Source organism: Amblyomma americanum, chromosome 11, assembly GCF_052857255.1.
Source record: "Amblyomma americanum isolate KBUSLIRL-KWMA chromosome 11, ASM5285725v1, whole genome shotgun sequence".
In the NCBI taxonomy this organism is placed as follows: domain Eukaryota; kingdom Metazoa; phylum Arthropoda; class Arachnida; order Ixodida; family Ixodidae; genus Amblyomma; species Amblyomma americanum.
This window is the reverse complement of record NC_135507.1, coordinates 117,022,889-117,049,304: the sequence shown is the minus strand read 5'-3', so window position 1 is coordinate 117,049,304 and position 26,416 is coordinate 117,022,889. Positions and strand designations below refer to the sequence as shown.

The 26,416-nt window shown below is 44.3% G+C and overlaps 1 protein-coding gene across 1 annotated transcript in view; it reads right to left on the bottom strand.

Moving 5' to 3' along the window:
• LOC144111039 (alpha-amylase-like) overlaps positions 1–26,416 on the bottom strand; it is a 644,630-nt gene that overhangs the window by 237,043 nt on the left and 381,171 nt on the right. Inside the window, exon 12 of the mRNA XM_077644138.1 lies at positions 25,835–26,156. Within this exon, the coding sequence (XP_077500264.1) occupies positions 25,835–26,156 (322 nt within the window). The remainder of the gene's footprint in view (positions 1–25,834; positions 26,157–26,416) is intronic.

The window sequence follows — 26,416 nt, the reverse complement described above, 5'->3', positions numbered from 1 at the left end:
CTTTGCTTCGCAAAAATTGCGCGTTCGAGTGAACGAAGCTATTTCTTGAGTTAAATGAGACTGCTGGTTCGTGCGAGGTTACAAAAACTGGGTCAGCAAAGTGCGCCTCCTCTGAACACCACGGCAAGGTGGTTGCCTCTTCCGACGTGACGCAGGCAGCTTCCAAAAGGTTTAGGCCTAACCTCCACTCTCACAGCTACCTCAAACAGAACAAAGACACAGAAAGGGCTACGCGAACGCAGCTGCAAAGAGACGTCAGCCCAGGTCTGTGAGTAGGACTTACCGCGCTCACTGCAGGAAGCAGCTTCTGAGCGGTCGGTGCCCACCGTATCGGACGGTGTCGGAGCGCCCGGTGCCCAGCTGAAATAATAGCAAGCTCGCTGCGGTAGCCGTGTTCCCACGCAACCCGGGCCACCCGCGACACCCATAGTCGAAACAGAGACCGCAGAGAAAATATGTACAGAAAACTTGGACAACTTCCGTGGCTTCTCTACTCACTCTATTCGGGCTTTGCAACTCGGCGGGCTCTAGGCCTCGCGCTTCATCGATGCGGGCCAAGTGGTCCTAGTAGTGAAGAACCCCATGAGAAAAATGTTTTGAGCGTATCGAAAAGTTCGAACATGCTTCAGCAGGATCCACTTCGCACTCAATAAAGCATGCTGCAGATCCTAGAGATCAAAATTTACGCTGGGTCTAGCACTTGCCAAGTCCGAACTAGGAGCTCTCTTTGATCTGAACAAACAGTCGACAAATGTTCGTAGAGCAGGTGCTATGCTTGGCGCGAGATATGGGGTTGAAATAAGAGGATAAATACGTTCTCCCCGCCTAACCGCGGTTGACACAGTTGAAAACCGCCGCACACCATGCCGTGATCGCGAGTGCTACTGAGCGCACGCCAACAACAACGGCGGACCTTCCTTTGAGGGGAAACAAAGAATCGACACTGGCTGACACAAAATGGCATTTATTGCAACTACAGTAACGCGAGCTGGAAACAAAATACGCTAAGGAATTGAGGTTGTCCGCCTCACCAGCAAGGTTGCGAGTGAATGTCCGCCAGATGTAGGGCAGGGGAGGAGCTCCGCGGCAGGACGTGACGAGTTCCAGGGAAAAATGTTCCCCCGCGAGGCTTCGCCCAGCCGGAGCGCAGCGCCGGAACCTAAGCGCGCGTCGACTTCCCGAGCCGGAGAAAGAGCTCTCTCCAGCGCGCGCGTAGCAATCACGCCGTCCGTGACGCTCGTGTCGCTTGCTATGCCGGCGCTCTCCGTTAGGTAGCTAGAACGGACATCGCGGAGAAGACCAAAGCAGACGAAGCGGAGCGAGTCCCTACAAATGGAGCGTGATTAGTGACCTTGCGGATGCAAGTGAGGTTTACAGTATGGTTGAAATACTCACCCTACTACACCGCAACAGCTTCTCTTCCAGAACGGATAAAGAAAGCAGGAAATCATAAATTACAAGTGAGTTAGCAGAGAAATGAAAATGCGGGACAAGCTATACGAAAATTTCATTCACACGCGATCAGACGATGACCTTGTCGCATTTAAAAAGCATCCCAATAAGCTAAAAAGAACGACATAAGCACAGCATATTACTCTTCTTTCCTTGATATTGAATGCCGTCAACACAGTCTATTGTAGTCAAGGTCCAGCACACTTTAGGAGTGCCTATTCGCATTCGCCTTTATTATTCGTGGTTATTCGCATTAGCCTTTATCGAAAAAAAATGATGACAAAGAGTTATCAGGTATGGAACTAACTTACGCATTTAATGATTTTTGCACCCGTATCGCTAGTACTCGTGCTACGTCCCTTTCTGCTAGTAAATATGCATGCACTCATAATGAAACACAGTATGCCATCAGCCCCTCATTCTCGATGATGTTATGTCAATTATAAAAGCCTTGAACAACAGTAGCAGATGTAACAGTGAAAGTTTTGAAGCATGCCCTTTTAAACATGGACCTGACGTTATTGCCCCAATACTCGTCCATATTTCTAACATAAGTTTTGAATCAGCAATTTTTTCCAGCGAAAAGGCAGTCTGCCACAGTTACTACTCTCTATAAAACGATCGTAGAAATCTGGAAAAGTACAGGCCGGTATTGATTTTACTGATTCTTTTAAAGGTGCTAGAAACAATTTCGCATTCAAGGATGACCGGGGTATTTTTTCTGTAAAGGAACTGTCTGCACCACAACTATTTGGTTTTCGTAAAAAACGTTTTTGAGTTAGCATTTCTAGACCAGAAAGAATATATATTAACGTCGTTTGAAAACAAAGCGAACGTTGTTAGATTGTTTGTAGACATATCTAAGGTCTTGATTTAGTTTATTACAACAATTTGCTGGAGATATTAAATTATTTTGGCGTATGTGTATACAAGGACAGACATTATCTCTTATCGAATCCTACCCAATCAACAGAACACTAGTAGTAGCATTCTAAGGCTAGAACTGTCTATTGTGGAGCGCGCGAGGGAAGTATTTTAGGGACCCTGTTTTTAAATACTCATCTTGGTGAAATAGCTCTCAGGCATAGTTTATTATTTAAGCAGATGACACCACTATTTTTTCTCGCTAATCATATTCACCTGAAGAACAATGTAACACTACAATGAAGTAACTACAAGAATGGACGAGAGTAAATTTATGAAGATATATGCTGCTTTTGTTGTACTTGTTCCGTCCTCCTTTTTCTCGCGCTGTTCAATATGGATAATAGCCCAACTTTCCCACCCTTCTGTTCTTCGAAAAGAAAGACAGTTATACTCAGGCAAAAAACAAGCATATGCCATCGCATGCATATAGAGCAATAGACTCGCGAAGTACTGATATATTCTAAAATTTCAGATGTCTGGGCACATTTTTTTCCCATGACCCTTTCTTGGAATAATCAAGTCAAGCATCTCGTGTAATCGGCCGTTTAAGATATATCTTTTCCACTCGTGTTAAACTTATTCCCAGTTAGCAAGGGGCTACACAACATCTCCAGTCTAGAACATATCCACTTCTTTCTAAAACGGCGTAACCAAGAGAAGGACGAAGGAAAATACCAACACGAGCGCTTGGCTGCACTGTTTTAGAATTAGTACCTCGCCCAGGCTTATACGCTGGCATATTCAGCTGTTGAGAAGAAATAACTCCGAAACACGTATCGAAATTTCTTGACAGTATCGAAGGTAAATTTAATAACTCTGGTGCGACTTCAGCTCACAATATCTACAGACATCGTTTGAGTCCCGTATATAAATTAGAAATATTATCAATCTACGTAATTCCGTTCAACTGCTGAACAGTGGTCTATATTATATCACAAGACACTTAGTGGAAGGGGTACTTTGATTATAATTGTGATATTGTAACGAAAGCTACACTGGCCACGAACTTGCGATTTCGCTGTGTCGGTGCTCCGAGTAGGCAGAGAGAAAGGCATTGAGCCGTTGCCTAGCAACCGCCGCAGATGGGCGGACGCCACGCGCAGCGCCATCTGGCATGACGTCACACCGCGCACCTCGCCGCGTAGCCGCCCTTACCCTCCCTTACCCGTCCCTAAAAGCTTAACCGCTAACCAACGTATTCCGTGGTGGGATTTATGGGAGCCACTGAAACCCCCGCACACTCACTGGATAAACAAACAAAACCCTGTGTCGAGGCCGGGAATTGAACCAGGGCCTTTGGCGTTAAAGGCGGAGGCGCTACCACTAAGCAGCGACGGCTCAAGGTTTAATCATGAATAAAGGCGCATCTAGTGAATGCACGGGTTTCATACATTAGCTCTTCCGATCCAGATGTTGCCGCGCATTTGCTACGTATATCCTGGCCTAACTGAGCTACGGCATCAGCAATATTTTTTTCGCAAGTTCGAGCGATACATAGCACACAAAAAAAACAGCAGAGAAATACCGAAATAAAACTTTCGTATCTAATGAAAACAAATTTCAGAGAATATTCAGGAGCAGTAAAGGAGTACATGTTGGTTACTACAAGAACGCGGTGGTTAGTTTTTGTGGTATTGTGGTCCTGCAGTAAAATGAAAGCCTATTTTCGCAGGGGGGTTTTATGTGAGTGGCAACATGTTGACGTAATACTATTTGGTCATTTGTTCAAGAAATGCGTCGCTACAAAAAAAAATAAAAATGATACATAGTTTCTTCTTATGCTGGGTACAGTCCAAATTATGGGAGGCATGCTGTCTGTTGTTATTACTGAAATACAATTAGTCACGTTGTGAATCACTTATGTGTACGGCGGGATTTATGGCACTACTAGCTGTCAGAAATGGAGCAGTGGTTTGCTGGTTTGGGAGCTCCTAGTCTACTGGTCAGGCACCCTTCTCGTCTTCGTCTGCCTCTTGCAGATCGGCTTAACTTCATCACTGCATATGATGCGCTATGAATACATGGTACTTGATACTGATGTTCAAAGTGAGTATACTGAGTAAATTATGAGCGAATTTAACTGATTATTGCACGTTAAGAAATAAGATTATCTGTAGAACAGTGTATTAAGTGACTTCTATGGGGGCAAAGGTGAAAAATATTTTAAACCATAAACACCTATTGCATATGTAAAATGAAGATGAACAGAGAGAGGATAACAACGGTTATGATGGGAAGCAGGCAGCGGAGTTTTTAAAGAAGTGCAGTTTTTTAGTAGACCTTTGAATTATTTCTGGAACATGTTTGTGCCACTAAAGCTTGCAGTCTAAGTATAATTATAAAAAACATCGTGTCGTTAAATCCTTGTAGCCTGTGAGTACCAAACCAAATGCTTGAATTACTAGCTTGAGTTGTATTCTTTACTGCAAAAAAATATAACCTTTTGCAGGTTGGCTAATAGATGGTTGTGTTTTAACCTAACTTAAAGCTTAGCTAATGCATCGTTTGCTTTCGTTCAGCGCTCTTGTTCATTACTATCTCTTAAAAATAGGTTAGAGTCATCTGCGTATAAGATAGTCTTATTATTAGTAAGTGGGCATATAATTTATATAACACAAATAAGGTGCTGCTTGGTGCTGCTATTTCTCGTAAGAAGGCAGCCTGCCTGAAGTTTTTTTGGACGAGCAATGGCAAAATTCTTGCATGGCAAAGCGAAACGTCAGCGGTTCTACGCCTAACATCAATGCGTGATTTGGATCTCATGACGTCTGCAACCGTAGACTCCTCCGCAACTGTAGACTACTCATGAGGTAAAATGGGTGGCAACTGTAGAAAACATCGACAAACACCAAAATGCCTGTCCCAGTCCTTCCCACAGATTTAAAAACGCACCTTGGAATTAACTATCTTTTCGACGCTCCACTGAAATGCTTTCATAATAATGCCCGGTCTCTTTGCAACAAATTTGATGACTTTCCATGCTACTGTCAAGTTTTGGTTTCGATTTTGATGTACTCATGTTATCTGAGACGTGGTATGTAAATGATTATGTGTTCACGCTTCCCTCATACGAAACTTTTATTCCTAAATCGCCAAAATGGACGGAAAGGCGGTGGTGTGTCCCTGCTGATGAATCAATCTATGAAGTGTGAACTGCTCCCACAGCTAAGCTTCATAAATGAGTGTTGCGAAGTTCTCACAGTTCTCAGCAACTGTACTGTTTTCTCAGTTTTTTACCGCCCTTCCAGTGGTGATGAGAATGCTTTCCTGGAACGTCTGGACTCCCTCTTTCATTTCATTGATGATAAGAAGTATAACATTGTATGGGGCGGTGATCCTAACATTGATATGTTGTGTAATAATACTATTCAGAACAATTTTGAAATTCTTCTTTCTTCAATTGGCTGCTCGAACATAATAAGAGAACTCACTGCATTACTTCTAACACGGCAACGTTGCTTTATCTTTTTATTGGTAATTTTGATATAGCCCTTCTTAAGAGTGGCGTAATCTGCTGCGACATTAGTGACCACATGGGAATTTATATGTGTAAGAAAAAACATCGTACAAAGAGGCTGTCTGATCAGCCTTATTACCGCCAAATAATCTCTGAGCATAAATTGAACACCTTCCGCAGAGAAGTAGAAAATGAGACATGGCATGACATTTCTTCAATAATGTGTCCTAATAACGCATACCACGCTTTTTTACGCACGTTTATCGCTCTGTATCAAAATAATTTCCCCTTTACGAAGGTAACAAAACGAAGAAGAATTAGGTAGCCATGGATTTCATCGTCTTTGTTGCATCGCATCGAGGTAAAAAACAAACTTTACTGGAAATTTATCAAAACGAGAGAGCCTGATGACTGGACACAGTACAAAGCTTATCGCAACCAATTAAACCGTGATATCAGAACTGCTAAGGACTGTTACTACAGTGTCATTTTTGAGAGTAGTGGTGGTCGTACGGATATATTGTGGAAACAGCTTTCCAACATCATTAACCCTTCGAGTATTACCAAAGCTCCTGATATTTTAACAGTTAATGGTGTTGAGAAGAGTAGGTTCGACTTGGCTAATGCCTTTAATGATTTCTTCCTTGATAACTCGCGGTCCCAACATAACCCGGAAGCGATCGAAATTCTAGAGACTAACAACTCGCAGAGTGTTTTTCTTACTGCAGTTGACAACGAAGAAGTTCAGTCAATCTTCAGGGAACTACACAATAGCCCATCGCGTGATGCGGACGGACTTCAAATTTCTCCTGTTAAGTATGTTATAGACAATTTTTCACCCTCACTGACTCATATCTTTATCTATGTCTTAGCACTGGTACGTTTCTCACGGAGATGCAAGTTGCTAGAGTACTGCCTGCATTTAAAAAAGGTGATCGCAATAATATCGCCAACTATAGAGCAATATCCCTTCTACCAGTGTTTTCGAAAGGTCTTGAAAAAGTGGTTACTAAACGCCTGCACCAATTTATGGATCGCCACACTATTATTACCCGATCTCAACACGGTTTTCAGGAAGGATTTTCTACTGAAACTGCATTGGTGGCCTAAAAAGAATTTATCTTAGAAAACTTTGAAGAAAAAAAGATCACACTTGGGGTTTTCATAGAATTTAAAAAAGCCTTCGACAGCATTAGTCATGACACTCTTCTTGCAAAAATTCAGAGATATGGTATCAGGGGCCATGTGCTAGAGCTAATTCGTTCTTATCTTTCGCACAGATATCAATATGTCGACATCAATGGATGCTCCTCGCGCATGACTCAAATCAAAACTGGCGTCCCGTAAGGGAGTATCTTAGGTCCACTTCTGTTTAATTTATACGTCAATAATATTACCACTATTAATACGAATGCATACTTTATAATATACGCGGACGACACAAGCATATTATTCAGTGATTACAACCCCGATGATCTCATTATCCTTGCAAATAGGACGCTTTTAGCGCTTCTCCACTGGGTAAACTGTAATGCTCTACAAATAAATGTTTCGAAAACGAAAGCAATGTTCTTTCGTCCGAAAGGAAAAGTATTAAGTTTCTCCAGACAACTCTGTTGTGCCTCGAGTAGTATAGAAATTGTTAACACTATTAAAACATTAGGAATCTGGTTTACGGAAAAACTGCTCTGGGATACACATATTGATCATATATGCCTTAAGGTTGCTCGTGTAGTTGGCGTACTATCACGTTATCGCCATTTTTTCTCTACCTCAATTAAACTGCTTCTGTTTGAAACCCTCTTCATGTCACATTTGCATTACTGCAACCTAGATTGGGGAGCTGCTACAAAGACCACTCTTCAAAATATTTACCTCCTTCAAAAGAAGGCCTTAAGAATTACTTTTAACCAACCTTACGATTATCCTTCCGCAGCCCTTTTTCACTATAGTAACGTGCCGAGAATATTTAGTCTCTATGATATACGTCTGTCCTTGCGCTACAAACAGGAAACACGGGACAAAATTTCAACAATATCTCAAATTGCTAACCTTGAGCTCCTTGTGCCTACATGCCCGCTACGCCGTCGGCGGCACTACACCCTTAACACGCCACGAACTAAATACGGGATACAGATGCTTAGATATCTTCCCGCGCTACTCAATCGTCTCTTTGATGCAGGCATTGACATTAATAAATGCAGCAATGCTGACCTCCGGGCGTTCTTTCACTAAATAATTCTCTTTTTTTATAGTTTGTGGTTCTTACGTACACGGTAGAAATATGCAGGCTCGTTGAATGCTTATCGTAACCCGCCAGCACGCCAATATCATGCTGTCTTCATTCATGTATGTTGAAAATTGTTCTTTTATGCGTTGTCAATGTGTTCACTGCTGTGAAATTAAGTGCTATAATCTCTGCGCATATAGAATGTTTAAATGATGCTTTCAGTGCATGTTTTGAATTTTACAAATTACTTGTTCTTTATGTTTTATTGCGCGCTTAGTTTGTGTTTCCGCTGTTCAATCACAGATTATGAATCATGCCTTAGGTTGATGTATGCCTTTCTTGTTTGCACGTGACCAATGGCGCCACTGTTGCTGGATGTTGTGGGCCTCGGGAGCTTGTCAAGCTACGGCTTTTTTTCCCGGGGCCCGCTGCTCTCTGTAGAAAAAAATAAATAAACTGAACTGAACTGAACTGAAGGAAAGGAACCAGTATGAATCCTTGCAGCATGCCACAGTTGGTCACCAATTTCAAAGGGTGGACGTTGATCATGCTGACCTATTGTTCACTGTTCAGCAAGTAGTTTTTATTAGTCTTAGTTTACTGATTAATATGTGACGATTAAGGAAGTCAAAGGCTTTGGAGAAATCTATGCATACGGCTATAGTAGGCAAATGTTTCTCTATTTGTTCTTATTTCTTTCATTATATTAAGCATATGATGCCTGTTCAGTTGATTTTCGTCTCAGGTACCCATACTGTTGGTTTGCATAAAATTGTTTTGGAGCAAAAGTGTTACCTGGTTCAAAGACCAACACATTTCCGAAACTTTGGCCAAAGTTGATAATATTAATGTTGGGCGATAGTTCCAACGTTTAACTTGTCCTCCTTTAAAAAATAGGACAATTTTAGATATCTAAAGTTGTGATGGGAAAATACTTGTCATGAACATGTCATTCAACAACATGTGTTAGTGGTTCACTGACATACAATGTGCATCTATTCGACAGATTGCAAGTAATACAATAGCAAGCACAAAACAGGTAGAAACCGAAAAGTTTCACAATGGGACAGAAATTGAAATATACAACATAATTATTCTCAGTTAAATTTCTTGAGTTTAATGCGAATATCACGTATAGACTCCCTGGAGTTAACTTCAGGGGGAAGAGCATTAAATATATCTAGAACATAATAAGTTCGAGTATATTTACCAAATCTGGTCAGTGTGTGAGGAACTGGAAATGCAGGTACATGACGGAAAGGCCGGGGAAACAAAGTGGTGACTTTAAATGTATCGCTCCAGGAATGTTTGAGTACCACGGTACGAACAAAAACGCATCGAAAATTGGGCATCCCTAGCATTTGAAAAAGGTTCACATTTTGCGGAGTAGACACATCCTAAGTAACACTTTTTAACATGCATTTTAACAATCTCTTTACATGGTGATGCTAGATACCAGGACAATGAACAAAAGTTGTGATTCTATACCTCAGTACAGAGTAGGCTAAGGAATGAACCAATAACTTTCTCACCGAAATAGGCAAAAACATCTTAATACGATACAACAAACAGGCGACTTTACGAAGTTTTGCATATACGTAGGATAAGTGAATAGGAAAAAGAAGACCGGAATCAAACCGAATGTCCAAATACTTCATAGAATCCGAAAAATGTACTGGAGGGCAAGAGCCGTTCATACATCGAGATGTGTGTAGATAAAGGGGTAAGAAAGTGAGGCACTCTTGAGTGGGCTGCGGAAGCAAACCTTGATTTAGACTGAGTAATATCAATTGAATTCATATCAAACCAGTCCATTAATTTTCTAACATCAGTCTGAAACATTGAAAATGCATTAGAAAAATTCACGTGACTAGCTAAAAGTGCAGTACCATCTGCATATTGAAATAGCTTTAGAGTAGGTAGCACAGTACACATGTCCTTAACGTATACATTAAAAAGTAAGAGAGACAAGATGGAACCCTGTGGTACACCAGCCGCGAGAAAAACACGGGAGCTGCAGATGTTTGAAATGGAAACAAGCTGGGAAAGATCTGCATAAGGAAAGTTATGCAACTACCGAAAAAAAAAGACCTCGAATATCTAAACTGTAGAGGTTATCTAATAATACAGCATGAAATGCCGTGTGAAAAGCTTCTGCAACATTCAAAAAAAGTGCACATGATACGAGATTTCTTTCAAGGGGAAAAACAACTGGTTACTCATTTCTTCTAATAAGGCCTGAGTGCCTCTTTTTTTTGATAAAACCGTAGTGACAATCGGAACCCCCCCCCCCCCCCCCATTTTAGAAATAAAGCTGTTCATTAATAAGAATATGTGTTTGTCTAAACATTCGCTAAACAAGGCAGGATAGAAATGCGGCGGTAATTATGCACATTGGCATCGCCACCATTAAAAAGGTTTCGCACAACGGCGGTTTTTAAATGTGCAGGAATGCTTCCGCTTACAATTATCCCGTTCAGGATTTCTAACAGGACTTTTTTCAAAATGCAGAAATTCCGGTAAAGATCAAACATGCGGATTTTATCAACTCCTGGCGATTGATTCCTGCCGAACCTGCCTAATAAGGAGTATAGTTCTTCCATGATAGAGGTAAGCAAAGCGAATTCAATAGCCGGATTAGTTGTGCTAGCAGTGCAACGCGAATGCTTGCACGCCCCAAAAAACTTAGCAAAAATTGGTTAAAGTTGTTAACGACTGTTCATAAATCTGAATCAAAATTGTTCTGAACATCATTAGTCGAGCTTGAAAGTAGACCTCCCACATCGTTTATAAGAGACCATATTTTCTTGACATTACGACGATTATGACGCAATTGATAGAGGCGGTTTCTATTGTACGAACGCTTGGCTGCACGAATGAGGGCATTTACTCTATTTTGAGAAGTTCTAAATTGAGCACGCAGAGCACTAGCACTGGGCGTTTGTCTGCACCGTTGCCGTAGTAGGTCTTTTTCTTTGATAGCGGACAAAATCACACTCTATATCCAGGGTTGATTCGAGTGGCGTTGGCGGACATAAACTTTCCTTTCATTATATATTTCGCTGTAAAGTAATGGTCAGCAACATTTGCTGTATTACTGCACCGTGAACTGAAGCAATCTCCGTGCGTGAGATGGTCTATACGAGACATTCATCATCATCATCATCATTCAGCCTTACTACACCCACTGCTGGCAAAGACCTCTTATTTCTCTCCAATTAACCCTGTACTTTGCCAGCTTCATCCACCCTTTGCCTGCAAACTTCTTAATCTCATCCGCCCACCTAACCTTCTGCTGCCCCCTGCTACGCTTAATTTTCCTTGGAATCCACTCCGTTACCTTTAAGGACCAGCGATTGTCATGCCTTAGCATTACATGCCCTGCCAAAGCCCATTTCTTCCTCTTGATTTCGACTAGGATGTCATTAGCCCGCGTTTGTTCTCTCACCCACTCTGCCCGCTTCCGGTCTCTTAACGTTACACGTATAATTTTTCTTTCCATGGCTGGCTGCGTTGCCCTTAACTTAGAAATATATGAAAGTGTCCTGTGTTCTTCTTCTCTTGGTGTCTCCTGCTTTCGCTGGTGAAGTTATATCTGAAATAACAACCACAAGCCCACATGGTTACCTTGTTATATTGTTCCTTAACTTAAACTGAACTCTTTTCGTTAGTCAGCACGTTTCTGCCCTGTAGGTGAGTACCGGTAGGATACAGATGCTGTACACTTTTCTCTTGAGGGAAATTGGCAAACTGCATTCATGATCTGAGAGAACGTGCCATACGCGCTTCACCCCATTCTTATCCTTCTGGTTATTTCCCTCTCATGATCCGAATCAGCTGTCACTACTTGCCCTAAGTAGACGTATTCCTTTACAACTTCCAGGCTCTCGCTGCCAATTGTGAACTACTGTTCCCTTGCTAGACTGGTGAAGATTACCTTGGTTTTCTGCATGTTAATTTTAAGACCGTGCGTTCTGCTCTGTCTGTCTAACTCATTGATCATGATTTGCAGTTCACCTCCTGAGTGACTCAGCAAGGCATTGTCATCAGCGAGTCGCAGATTATTTAGGTATTCTCAATTTACTCTTATTCCCAACTGTTCCAAATTAATCCTCGGAATACCTTCTGTAAACTGGCGGTGAAAAGCATTGGCGAGATCGTGTCTCCTTGCCTGACGCCCTTCCTTATTGGAATTTTTTTGCTGACTTTATGGAGTACTATGGTAGCTGTGCAGTTGCTATATATATATATATATATATATATATATATATATATATATATATATATATATATATATATATATATATATATCTTCCAGTATTTTGACAGAAGGCTCTTCTACACGCTGATTACGCTATGCCTGTATGACTACTGAGGTTTCCACTGAGTCGAATGCTTTCACGTAATCAATGAAGGCTCTATATAGAGGTTGATTATATTCTGCGCATTTCTCTATCACCTGATTGATAGTGTGCATGTGATCTATTGTGTAATATCCTTTTACGAAAGCCTGCCTCATCATTTGGTTGATTAAAGTCTAAGGTTGCCCTGACTCTCTTAGCGATTACCTTAGTAAATACCTTGCATGCAACGGATAGTAAGCTGGTCGGTCTGTAATTTTTGCAGCGATGGCGTAGAGGTAGAGCGTCCGCCTCGCGTGCAAGAGGTCTGGGGTTTGAATCCTGGTGCCGCGCAATTCTCCACCGTGTTTGAAAGAAAAATCCGCTTCCCGATGGAATTGCATATCCAGGCCCGGGGTGGTGGTAGTTATAGCATTTGTTTGAATATTGTAGAGAGTTTGCGTGGGGAGCAATCCCTAGTGGGCCGCTCCACTTACAGTACTAGGTGGGGTCCCTTATTCAGGGACACCATTGGTCTGGGCCGCCACTCGAGCTCGCTGAACTAGGGCTTGTTGGGCCGGTAGGTCCAGGCAGCTGAGCAGGGCCGCCTCCCAGTCCTCTCGGGTAGGGGAAGGGGTTAGGGGCGGAAGAGAAGGATTGTGTTCACATGCCCAGACCATGTGGAACGTGTCAGCCACCTCCCCACAGAAAGAGCAGAGGCCAGAGAAAGAAGTGTCGAAATGTTTGAGCACTGCCGGGCACAGTAGAGTGTTAGTAAAAAGTCTAAGCAGTATTCTCTCGTCCGCTTTCCCTAGCCTCTTGAGAGGAGCCGGGTACTGACGGTGCGAGTCCCGGTAATAAGCGGAGATATCTTTGAAAGTTAACAGAGGATAGGAGTCCTGGTCCAGATCGGTAGGGTCTACGTCAGGGGCTCGGTTAGTGAGTGCGCGGGCGACCGAGTTGGCGGCCCCATTCCCTGGTAGGCCCTGCTGGCCTGGAGTCCAAATGAGAAAACGGGTCGTGGGGTCTAGATCCCGACCTGCTCTCCGAAGTATTCGTCGCGCTGTTGGCGTTATTCAGCCCAGTTCATAATTCTGGCAAGCCCCTCGCAAGTCAGATATGATGAATTTAGATTCAGCGTGGGAGGCGGCTAGGGCGATTGCTGCCTCCTCCGCGTGGGTTGTGCTAAGTGCCTTAAAAGTGAGACCGTTCACATGTCTTCCCTCGTGAACGACTGCGGCCGTGTACCATCCTCCCCTGAAATGATGTGGGCCCGCAATGTCTACATAGAAAATGCTGTGTTTGGAGCCATAATGGCCGTGGAGACATTCGCCCGCGCCTGACGCCGTCCATTGTGGTTCTCTTTGTCCATTTTGGTAGGAAGGGGTCGAACACGGAGGGCGCCTCTCCATAGTTCTGGCACTCGTAGCCTTTCCTCAATGTGATGGTCATGTTGTATAGGTAGCCGGCCCAGTAGGCGGCGACCGGACACGGTCTGGGCAAGGCGCGCGTATTGATTAGTGAGGTGCGCCTCGCGCAGCTCCCGATAGGTGTTCACCACCCCCAGTGCAAGGAGCCTCGCATTTGAGGTAGAGATCGGGAGGTCGAGCGCCCTTTCGATCATCTTGCGCAGAGTAACCTCCAAGATGTCTTCGTCATGCTTGCGCAAGTGCAGGTATGGAGCCGAATATAGAATTCGACTCGTCACAAAAGCATGGGCGAGTCGCATCGCATCCCTACTTCTGAGGCCCCCACGCTTGTTGGAGACGCGGCGGACCATGCGGCCCACTTGATCGCCAACCATGCGAAGCTTGGCTATGGTTGTGTCAGCGCGACGGTTCTGGTGAATCAAATCAAATCCTTTTATTCAGCATTTTTTTCCATTATAAGCCAGGAAAAACACTGGGACAGGAACAAAAAGCTACTATCCTAGTAGCTTGACGGGGTTCCTGCCCCTGTCTTGGCATGGGTAGCAGACAACAGGCACTTATGTACAAAACTTAAATAACGCCATAATCATACACGCGCTCAAGCACAATATCGCATAAGTCATTTATAGGTCAGATTAACAACAACAATAAGACAGAAAACATAAAAAGGATAGAACATTCAAATGCACATTTGTGTCAAATACAGTCTTTGCCACTCCGGAATCATAAAAAAAAGCAGAGTTACATGCTTTGTGATATGAGGTATTCTTTCCATTTTCTCAATATTATCTCAACATATCTCAATATTATTTGCTTCCAATAGACTAAGTTACTTCGGTATGTGGTACTGTAGTCTGTGTAGGCCATAATTTGTGCGTGAAAAGGGAATTGACCAGAATTCTCTTTTTCTAATGAGATAGGGTGCTTCTAGATTTTTCCTGAGATTACAGAGCTTTATAAAAGTGACGCTGTCATCTTTTATGGCTTCTTTGTATTTCATAATGAGGTTAAATTGGTGGACATGCTGTAAAGGAAGCACATTAAAGGAGGAAAACAGTACTTGTGTATGGGCATCATAGGGAGCATTTGCTACGTGACGAATGGCTTTCTTCTGCAGCAGAGGCAGTTTGTTTATGTTGCGTTGGCTTGTGTCAGCCCAGATAAGGCTACAATAATTGATATGGGGGAGAAACAAGGAATTATAAAGCATAAGTTTAATTTTCACTGGAAGCATGTGCCGGAACCGAGAAAGCAAACCCGTAGCTTTCGCTAGTTTTCCTGCCACATGGTCCACGTGCGTATTCCAACTTAAGTTTTGATTAAAGATTACCCCTAAGCTTTTAACTTCACTTGCTAGTTTTATTTCCTCTGATCCAAGCTGCATGTTGAGATCCCTAGTAATATTTTTTTGCACAGGCGCAAATAACAGAGCTTTTGTTTTGCTAGTATTGATTTCTAAACCGTTTGCTTTAGTCCACTGAAGCAATTTCATTAGTGTTGTATTTGCGTAAACCTTTAAATCGTTTAAGTCATTCGACTGGAAGAAAAGGCTAGTGTCATCTGCATATATAATGAAATATGCATGTCTGCTAATATTTATTATATCATTTATATAGATGTTAAATAGTATCGGTCCCAATACGCTGCCCTGTGGTACCCCTGCAGTAATATTTAGTACACTAGAACGCCATTCATTAATTACAACACACTGCTTGCGATGATTAAGATATGATTTAAGAAGTGTACCAGGAATACCGCGGAAACCATAATGGTCTAATTTGGTAGACAGGATTGTGTGGTCGATTCTATCAAACGCTTTTGAGAAATCGATAAAAACACCCAAAGTAAGTATATTTTCCTCAAAACCTTTAAGCAATAATTCTTTCTGCGTTAACAGGGCCAACTCTGTAGATCGACCTTTACGAAATCCAAATTGCTGCTCCGAGAGAATCATATGCTTGTCACAGAAAGACATTATTCTCTTGCATATAACCTTTTCTAATCCTTTGAAAAAAATGGGTAGCACAGAGATTGGCCGATAGTTTGATAAATTGTTTTTGTCACGAGATTTATGTATAACACTTACTCTGGAACACTGCATGCTTCCTGGGAAAGTACCTGCTTGTAAGCAAGCATTAAAGATAAAACAAAGTTGGGGTACTAGAAGGTCGAGGACATATTTTACAGGTTTGATTTCTAAGTCATCAATATTTCTAGCCTTGCTGCTCTTTAGAGACATGAAAACAGAATATATTTCTTCATTAGTGCATGGTTCAAAGAATGCAGTTTTAGAATTTTGTGAGCTTAAGAATGTTTTAGCGGAATTCCGGTCAACTGCGTACGAACATGAGGAGAGAGTTGCAAAGTGTTCATTAAACTTTTCTGCAAGTTCTTCGCCCTCAAGTATTTCATCATTTTGTGCTAAACGAAATTCACCATTGCGGCGAGTGCCAGAGTTCAAGAGTTTGCCGAGTTCGCGCCATAAGACATCACTTTTTGTACAGGAAAAAAGATTTACAAAGTAAGTGTTTTTAATTTTACGTAAAAAGTCTGTTACATAATTCCTGAATTTTTTGAAAGCTGCAAGGTCATCCAGCTTCTTTGTTTTTGTGAACTTCTCGTACAATTTTTCCTTCCTTTTTATCATTACAAGACATTCATCTGTCATCCACGGCTTACGTAGTTTTTTACACTTCTTTACAACTTTAAGTTTAAGACAGGAATAGTAACATAGTCCGAGGATAGTAAATAGTCCGAGGACTCTGATCTCAGTGGCTTCGTGTATGGGTCCACTAGCCAGAGAGAGAAGTATTGGGGTATTGCATCTCTGCGAGGGGCGGAGATGTACGAATTCTGATTTTTCAGGAGAACACTGGAGACCACAGTACGTAGCATAGCGTTCCACTACGCCCGCCGCTGTTTGCAGGCGGTCTTCCAGTTGACCAATATTGCCCTCTGTTGCCCAAATGGTGATGTCGTCGGCATATAGCGCATACTGTACACCTTCAACCTCAGCCAGTTGGGCAGGAAGATGGAGAATTTCGAGATTAAAGAGTAGTGGAGACATCACTGCGCCTTGTGGTGTGCCCCGTGTACCCATAGTGTAAGGACCGTGCTCCTTGTCCTGAATGCGGAATATGGCTTCGCGGTCCGTTAGGAAATGTTTAATGTAATTAAAAGTGTTGTGTCCACAGTGTGTCCCACAGTGTGTCTCGCTGAGGTGAGAGAGAATGACGCTGTGTTTAGCGTTGTCGAAGGCACCCTTCAAATCCAAGGCGAGAACCACCTTGTCATTATGAGGGTGCTCGACAGGCGTGAGTACCTCGTGGCTGAGTTGAAGCAAAATGTCTTGTGCCGACTTGCGAGGCCGGAACTCAAACATCGTGTCTGCGAAAGTGTTACGGGCCTCCAGATATTGGGAGAGGCGATCTCGAACCATGGCCTCCATAAGCTTGCCCACACAAGACGTTAAAGAGATGGGTCGGAGATGATCGGTATTGATGGGCATACCTGCCTTTGGGATGAAGGTTACAAGAGCCGTCTTCCATTCTAGGGGGAGGGGTGTATCGTTTTTCCAGATTGCGTTGATATATTCTAGCAGGGCCTCATACGCCGGCTCAGGAAGGTTGGCCAAAAGCTTTACCGTAACCTTGTCCCTGCCCGGCGCGGTACCCCGTCACATTTTAGTAAGAGCCGCCCGCAGATCGTGGAGCTGGAACGGACGATCCAGATCCGGATTATCTTTGCCTGCATAGAGATATTCCGGTCCACAGGGGTCTTGGACTTGACACAGATACTGATCCCGAAAAGTCTGGGCAAGTTGGTCCGTATTACCTTTGAAATTGTGAATCGCTCGTTGCAGATGTTTCTGCGTTTCTGCGCGGGTATGAGTTGGATCTATCAGGCTGTGGAATAGCTTCCAAGTGTTGCGACTAAACATTTGTCTAGCAACAGAGTTACAGCGATCCACCCAGTTTGAATCGGCGAGCTTGGCAGCATACTCAGCCGCATTCTGGGTGAGGTCGTGAATCAGCAAGCGGAGTTTCCTGTTATGCTTCTGACGGCGCCACCTCTTAGTGAGGCTGCGCCGCGCTTCCCAAAGATGAAGGAGATAGTTGTCCACATCCGTCACCTTATCTGTGAGTTGTATTTGCTTCTCGTGTTTGTGTAGCGTTCGGAGGAGGGCGTGGGCCCAGGAAGAATAGTCGGTTTGGAGCAGACTGTACGGGGGCAGCGATTGCCGGCAAGCCGTCTAGTCTGGCAGGTGGGCCTGCGCTATGGAGCGGTGTAAGGGGCGAGTGTAAATGATACTGTTGATAAGTCAGTGGTCACTACCAAGAGTGTCCTTGGTGTTGACCCAGTCTGAGTGTCTTATGTTGCTGGTGAGGGTGAGATCGGGACAGGTGTCTCGTGTTACGGAGTTACCCACACGTGTTGGATAGACAGGGTCAGTATGGAGAGTAATGCCCAGCGTGGAGATTAGTTCCGCAAGCTTTCTGCGAAGCGACTCTTCCTTGCGATAGCCCCACAAGCGACTGGGGGTGTTGAAATCATCCACAATCAGAAGGGGTTCGCGACCTGCTATCTTTAGTGCTTTACAAAAGATGTCCGAGAACTTGATGTTCTTATGTTTAGGGGGGCAGTATATATTTAAGATGTGGACGGGTGGGTCAGTGCGAAGCAGGGGGACGACTGTCACCATCACGTACGAATAGGATAGATTTAGTTGGAGATCGACCTCCTGCGCGGTAAAGCCTTTGTGGACAAGTCAGGTGGACGGGTCCCGTTGGAAAGTGTTGTAACCTGACAGCTTCACCGCCGCGCCAGGTTCCTGGAGTGCGACTAATGCTGACGTATGCTCAAAAGTGTCGAGATATAATCTCAAGTGGGCTCGTTTTTCATGGTTTTTGAAACCGCGGCAGTTCCATTGCATGACGGAGAAAGCCTGATGTTTTGGGGGGCGGGTGGGCCTAGTTCCCACTGCCATGTTGAATTTGGGGTTGAGATGGGCTAGACTCCGAAGCTACGGCTACCAGGCCCTGAACTGAGAGGGACTGCACGGAATCTTTGGCAATTTCGCCCAGGTCAATATTCCTGGTAAATTTTGGTGGACAGCTAACGTCCTTTAGTGGGGTAGGCCTGCGGCCAAGGCGCGGGCCAGCCTCATTCATCCATGATTTAATGCTATTGGTTACCGCAATGGTCACCTTCTGAGTGATGTCTTTTACTAGCTTACCAAAGTTAGAAAGCTGGCGTACCAACACGGCTAGGGTGTTTTCTACAGCCGTTAAACGGCTGTCCATCGCCTTTTCCTGAGGGCTCTCGCACATAGGCCATTTCGCGGCGCATCTAAGCGATTTCAAAGGGAAGGGAAGAAGGAGGGTTAGAGGCGGAAGAGGAGGCGACCCCAGCCCAGCTGCCTACCTTGTTCGATGACTTCTTGGAAGCCGCAGGCGTTGACGGGCCGCTGCCTCCGAGGTCTGGGAACTCCCCGGCCTGGAAAGCCGGAGCACCCTGGTCATGTGACGTCTTCGGTGTCGTCCTCGTTGGCGGCTTCTTGGGGGATAAATGTGGCGTCTTCGGGTTGGCCGGCGCGCGTTTGGTAACGCCGCGTCGCGGCGCATCGCTGGTCACCGTGTTGCCAGCCTTGCCGCCGGAAGCAGCTCCTTGCACGATGCCCGGCGACTCGGAATGCCATGTAGCTGGAGGCCCCTTGAGGCTCCGGGCGGCGGGGGTTCCCGGAGCTTTCTGGAGGCGGCGAAATTTTCCTTTGCAGGCCTGGGAGCCCGTGAGGTGGGCTTGCCCGCAGACCATGCAAGCCGGCTTGCACTCGTGAGGCGCCATGCCGTCGGCAGCCGTCCCCACGTTTTGGCCGCAATGGCCGCAGCGTTCCTCTACCGGGCGAGGGCAGGTGTCCACCCGGTGTCCGATCATTCCAAACCGGTAACAAGCAGGGATGGTGCGCTTGTACTCTCGCACTGGCGTGACCGTTGAGTTATAGAGGACAAAGCGTGGCACCTTTCGGCCCTCGAAGGTGACCAGCGCAAGAGATGACTTTCCGAGCTTGCGGAGGAAGGCAATATCACCGTCACGCCAGATGATTTTGTCGCGGAGGGTAGCCGAGGTCTCTCGCTCGTGAACGGTGATGACTCCCCGGCACACCTCCCCGTTAAGTATCGCGTGGCCAATGAGAGGAAGTTGACCCTCACTTGAGTTAAGGGTGATTCCCGGGCCAGCTTGTTGGCCGTGGCGACGTGTTGGGTGGCGCAGAGAATTATGTTCTGATCCGAGAGGGGCCACATAGTGAGGGCCTTGACTGCCTCAGCGCCAACATAGGAGGCAAGGGCTAGGCCTAGCTCACCGGGCTTGAAAGCTTGGCGGAAGTCGATGGTGGCTCGTGGCTTCACCACCACAATGATGTCTTCCTGCTCGAAGCGAGGCATCTTGCGTGGACGCCACGATTGCTTCTGTGCCGGCGGATCCCGCGCGCCGACTTCTGTAGCAGGAGAAATTCGAGCCGCCCCGTCAGTATCGGACGCGGCGGCGGCAGCCGTCTTGGCGCGTCGGCAACGCTCTTGTCAGGCTCTCGTCAGAAATAGCGTTCGACGATTCCGCAGTGTCTTGAGCGGCAGCAGGGACGGTTTGGGTCCACGACAGTGTAGACGGATCGTAGCCCCGAAGAGCGGAGGCCGCCATGTTGGCCGACGGCCGCGGGGAATCCCCGTCCAAGGCGGTATTGACGCTATCCTTCGTTAGGCTTAGCGGAGCTCCCTCGAGGCGGAATCAGAGATCGGGCATAACATGCCCAAATATGGTCCTACCTCGGTGAAAGGGGTTACTTCTTGGTCCGGACAACCTTAGAAGGGTGATTCCGGCAGTTTTCGGGCTGCAGCAAAATTTCCGGCCTTCCGGACGAAAATCACAGGAGCCGATGTGGAGCGCGTTCGCCCTCTTCGCGCGTCCGCAGCGCCCTCCTGGGGTGTGGCCTCATCTCGGTGACCAGAACCGACAACGCACTCCCTCACCAGAACAGTATTTGACCACCCTGGTGTTGTACTTGTCCATAACCTTCTTTGAACAAACCAATTAACCCTCGGCTAAGGGTGCTAAGAGTTTCTGGCTCCGGACAGGCCGCCGTTGGAATCTGAACCTGGCAACGTTTAACGCTAAAACATTATCTAGGGAGGCTAGCCAAGCAGTGCTGTTCGAGGAACAAGCGGAAATTAAATGGGATGTCATAGGGCTTAGTGATGTTAGGAGGAGGGGTGAGACGTATACAGTACTAAAGGAAGCACACCTAGTATGCTATCGCAGATTAGCGGATAGGCGAGAACTAGGCGTGGGATCCCTCATTAATCAGGATATAGCTGGCAACGTAGAGTAGTTCTATAGTATTAACGAGAAGGTAGCAGCTATTGTAATTAGGCTCATTAGGAGGTACAAGCTGAAAGTGGTGCAGACCTACGCGTCTACATGCAGCCATGATAACCAGACCGTTAAGTTTCTATGAAGACGTCATCGGCAATGAGTAAAATAAAATCACACTACATTGTATTGATGGGCGACTTCAATGCGAAGGTGGGCAAGAGGCAGCCCGGCGACCACACGGTAGGCGACTATGGCGTAGGATCTAGAAACAGCAGGGGAGAGTTATTAGCTGAATTCGCCAACAGAAATAATTTACGGATCATGAATACCTTCTTCCGCAAACGAGAGAACAGGAAGTGGACCTGGATGGGCCCCAATGGTGAGCCTAAAAATTAAATCGACTTCATACTATGCGCTCAAACTAACATCGTTCAGGATGTGGCCTTCCTCGGTAGGGTGCGCTGTAGCGACCACAGAATGGTAGTCTCGAATTAGCTTCGACTTGAAGAGGGAACGTAAGAAGCTAGTGAAGAGGAAGTCCATTAACGAGTTAGCGGCAAGAGGGAAAGTACAGGAGTTCAGGATATCGCTGCAAAACATATATTCAGCTTTAAGTGAGGAAGACGATCTTGATGTTCACAAAATGAATGATAATCTGACAGCTATCATTACGGAGTGCACAGTGGAAGTAGGTGGTAGGACAGTTCGACAGGATACCGGAAAGCTATCTCAGATGACGAGAGATCTGATTAAGAAACGCCAAAGCATGAGGTCGTCTAACCCTACCGACAGATTAGAACTGACAAAGCTATCGAAGTTAATAAATAAGAGCAAAGTAGCCGACATAAGGAAGTTTAGTATGAAGAGAATCGAGCATGCTCTTAAGAACGGAGGTAGCCTAAATGTGGTGAAGAGAAAACTAGGCATAGATAAAAACCAGATGTATGCGTTAAGAGACAAGCAGAGCAATGTCATTAGCAATGTGGATAACATAGTTAAAGTAGCTGAAGATTTCTACACAAATCTGTGCAGTAGCCAATGTATTCAAAGCGTTAATCAGAGACAGTAGCGCACAGCAATGCGTCATTCCTTCAGTAACGAAAGAGAAAGTTAAGAAAGCCTTAAGAGCAATGGAAAGGGGAAAAGCAGCTGGGGAGGATCAGGTAAGAGCTGATCTGATGAAGGATGTAGAGGAGATCGTGCTACAAAAGTTGGCAACCCTGTATGCGCAATGCCTCATGACCTAGGCCGTACCAGAACCTTGGAAGAACGCAAATATTATCTTATTTCATAAGAAGGGAGACGTCAAGGACTTGGAAAAATACAAGGCTTTACTAAATAATTAAGTAAGTTGCTTGTAAAATGCTGGAAGACATCATATACTCACAAGTCTGCTCTCACCTGGAAAGAAATTCCTTCTTTTTTACCAATGAGCATGGTTTCCGCTCTGGATTTTCGAGCGATACCCAGCTCTTCGAGTTTACTACCGACCTTCACCTGAACTTAGATTCATCATTTCAAACTGATATCATCTACCTGGATTTCTCAAAAGCCTTTGACCGGGTTCCATAACAACGTCTTATGGCTAAACTCTCCTCTCTCCCTAGGTCCCTTAATACTGTCATGGATTTCTTTCCTCTCAGACCGCACCCAGTTTATTGTTATCAGCAATCACCGCTCCAAAGCGTCCAAAGTTATTTAAGGTGTACCCCAAGGCTCTGTCCTTGGACCACTCTTATTTTTAGTGTTTATCAACGACCTTCCTGCAAATATCTCTTCCTCAATTCGCCTTTTCGCTGACGATTGCGTTCTTTATCGCCGCATAACTGCCACCTCTGACCAGAGACTCTTCCACAAAGACCTCGATATAACAGAAACCTGGTGCACCACCTGGCTGATGAATCTAAACATATCCAAATGCAAGAGCATGCAAATATCCCGAAAGCATTCCACCTTTAACTATTCATGCTCGTTAAACTCCATTGCCATTTCACATGTTGAATCATACCGATACTTAGGTGTTGTTATCACCGACAAACTCAACTGGTCTGAACGCATCACGAAATTAGTGGCAGAGAAATCTATAACACTTGGTTTCATTAAGCGTTCCCTCTCTTTATCCCCCAGTTCCATAAGAAAACTTGCCTACGAGGTGTACGTTAGACCGAAACTTGAATATGCCAGCGCAATATGGAGCCCTCAACAGCAATATCTCTCTGAATCACTTGAAAACATCCAGAACCGGGCGGCTGGCTTCATCTGTTTCGAATATGATAGACGGGTTAGCGTTAGCGCCATTAAATCATCCATTAACCTTGAATCATTAGCGCATCGAAGGAAGATTTCAAGGCTGTGCCTATTCCAAAATCTATATTATAATCGTCCTTACCTGACAACTTTCCTTTTATTACCACCTGTACGAAAATCACGTCGTCTTTTCAATTCTATGAGCGTGCAACGCATAACTGGTTCGACAAACGCATTTAATAAGCCTTTCTTACCCTTGGCCATTCAAAAATAGAACTCGATTCCTGAACCTATAGTCCATGAATGTGATAACTCTAAATTCAGGCAGATAATATAAACTCACTTTGCCAAATAATATTTTATCAGCAAACATTTCCAGGTTTACTCAGATACCAAACGCGAATTTTGCTTTGTAGCTGTTCCCTACGCCCATGTATAGGTCATATTTTCTGCTTTGTCTTGTATTTTTTTTCTCTCTTTTCTGTGTTTGTAATATTTGTGCATATAAACCATTGTAGTGATTTGTAAAGATATGCGAAAATCAATCGCATGGGTGTTCTTCTCTTCTTTTTTATCGTTCTTATCTTTTAATAACCATGGTTTCATAAGAATGTGTAACGTTACTTGCCTTTCTGGCTTTTATTCCGCTTTTACATGACCACGTGATTACTGAACTTGTTATCCCCCCCCCCCCCCTCATATAATGCCCAACTCAGGGCCCTTAAGCGATAATAAACGATGATGATGACAAGTAATTCTTCCCTAGTTGGAATGTCAATGGTGCTTTCAAGGCCGTGTCTTTGCAATGATGTCTAAGTAATCACAAGCCGGGGATACTTTGGGATTAAGAATATCGATATTAAAATCACCTACTAGACATATGTTAGGGTGTAACGAGGACCGTACTAAATGTGCTCCCAACTCATTTAGGAACGAGTGCAGGTTACTTGAATGTTGTCTGTATATTGCCTGGAGCGATAATTGGCTAAATTGGTTTGAAATCTTCACTGCCAAAGATTCGGCACTAGAAAAATTTGCCCCTATCTGTTCCACGCCCGAAGTATCCTGCACAAAAACTGCTATTCCCACCCTCCTCTGAGAGTCTCGAGTGAACCAGAAGGAAACGAATCCTGAAGGGTGAATAACTCGCTCTCAGCTGCGGATACACTTATTTCGGTAAAAACGAAAACGTCTACTTTGTGTAAAATACTGTGAACTTGTGTACAAAACGAATCCCAGTGTTTTCGCAAGCTGCGGATATCAACATCGACAGTAGCAGCTGCTGAAGGAAAAAAAATGGCAATCAAATGCTTGAAAGTCAAACTTTCGCGCAGAGCCATGATGTGGCTCTACAAATATCTTGTCAAAGATAGATGCGGCGGCAGAAACGGTTACGTTAAGAGCACTAGACCGTTCACATGGTTCACACGAGTAAAGAATCACCATCCTTTTTATTTGCGAAAACATTTCCCTCTCTGCTCCAAAGATACTTATAATTATCTTCCTTTTCTCTTTTCCTGGCAAGCCAAAACAGATCCCTGTTTACTGCTGTCAGGTTCTCATTGGAAAAAAGTTTGGGGTCTTCCTCAGATTTGCATAGGTTCTTTAGTTCATGCCGACAAGTCATCCACGTTTACTTCGTAGATACAGAGGCAAACTTAACCAGAACGACTGGAATTTTGTGTTTTTTGCTCAGTAAGCGGTGGATAGCAAGAATGGCAGAGCTGTTGAAGTCTTTGGTGCTCAATTTTTCGGCAAGATTCGCCGCGACAGAGCGCAAGTACTCGTTAGGAGTAGCAGCAAGGCGGTGAATTCCCAGGTTGGACGGCGACTGTACTGCTCCTGTTTATTTATCTCAGTTTTCAAAGCTTGGATCTCGATCTCCTGCTCCTGCACTTTGAGCTTGAGTGATAAAACCTCCGTGCAGGCAAGTTTGATTTCTTTTTCACTTGCCTCTATCCTAACGAGAAAGTCATCGTACTTGGATGACATGAATGTGATAAAAGTCTGTATCTCGCTTACTGACGACTGTAGCTTGTCATCTGGAGACGTCCGTCCCAGAAGTTGATCGATTTTACTATGGAGCGGTAACAGTGAATTGATATCCAGCCGGAGAGATCAAAGATGAGCAGAAAGATGAATAATAATAATAATAATAATAATAATAATAATAATAATAATAATAATAATAATAATAATAATAATAATAATAATAATAATAATAATAATATAAAATAATAATAATAATAATAATAATAATAATAATAATAATAATAATAATAATAATAATAATAATAATAATAATAATAATAATAATAATATAATAATAATGTGGTTGAGTTTTCCCGCAAGCACATTGCATGCAGCTGGCCGCACGACTCACCGATGAAGCTGGCGTAGCCATATGCGGTGACCTTGCCAAGGGATTGGTAGTGCCACGGTTGGACGCCCTTGTTTTGCTGATGCTGAATCACCTGCAGGTAGATGAATGGCGACGACTGCTTGGGGAAGAAAGCAGTGGGCAAGAATTTCAGACGATCGAAGATTTCCCTCAGGTCGTCCGGAGACATGTTCTCCGCAGCGTTTATGTAGAAGCCCGCCACTCCGAGGTCAGTCAGGTAGTTGAGGAACTGCGCCAATTTCCTCCTGACGTATTCTTTGCTCTGGTCCAGATCCCGGCATCCGTCCAGCTCGCAGTTCTGCATCTGCATACACAAGTTATTATTATTATTATTTATTTCGAAGATACTGCCAGCCTTATTTGAGGCCTTAGGCAGGAGTGGGAAATAAGATAGAAACAAACATAACATAGCATAAAAAGCACTGCAAAACATTTTTAGCACAGTTTTCGCATAAAAAGGTAAAAAATGTAGGCACATGAATGCTAATTGTAGACCATCGCTGTGGTAGGGAAAATCACAACAATTAAATAAAACAGGTTATACTTCATCTGTTTCCAATAAAA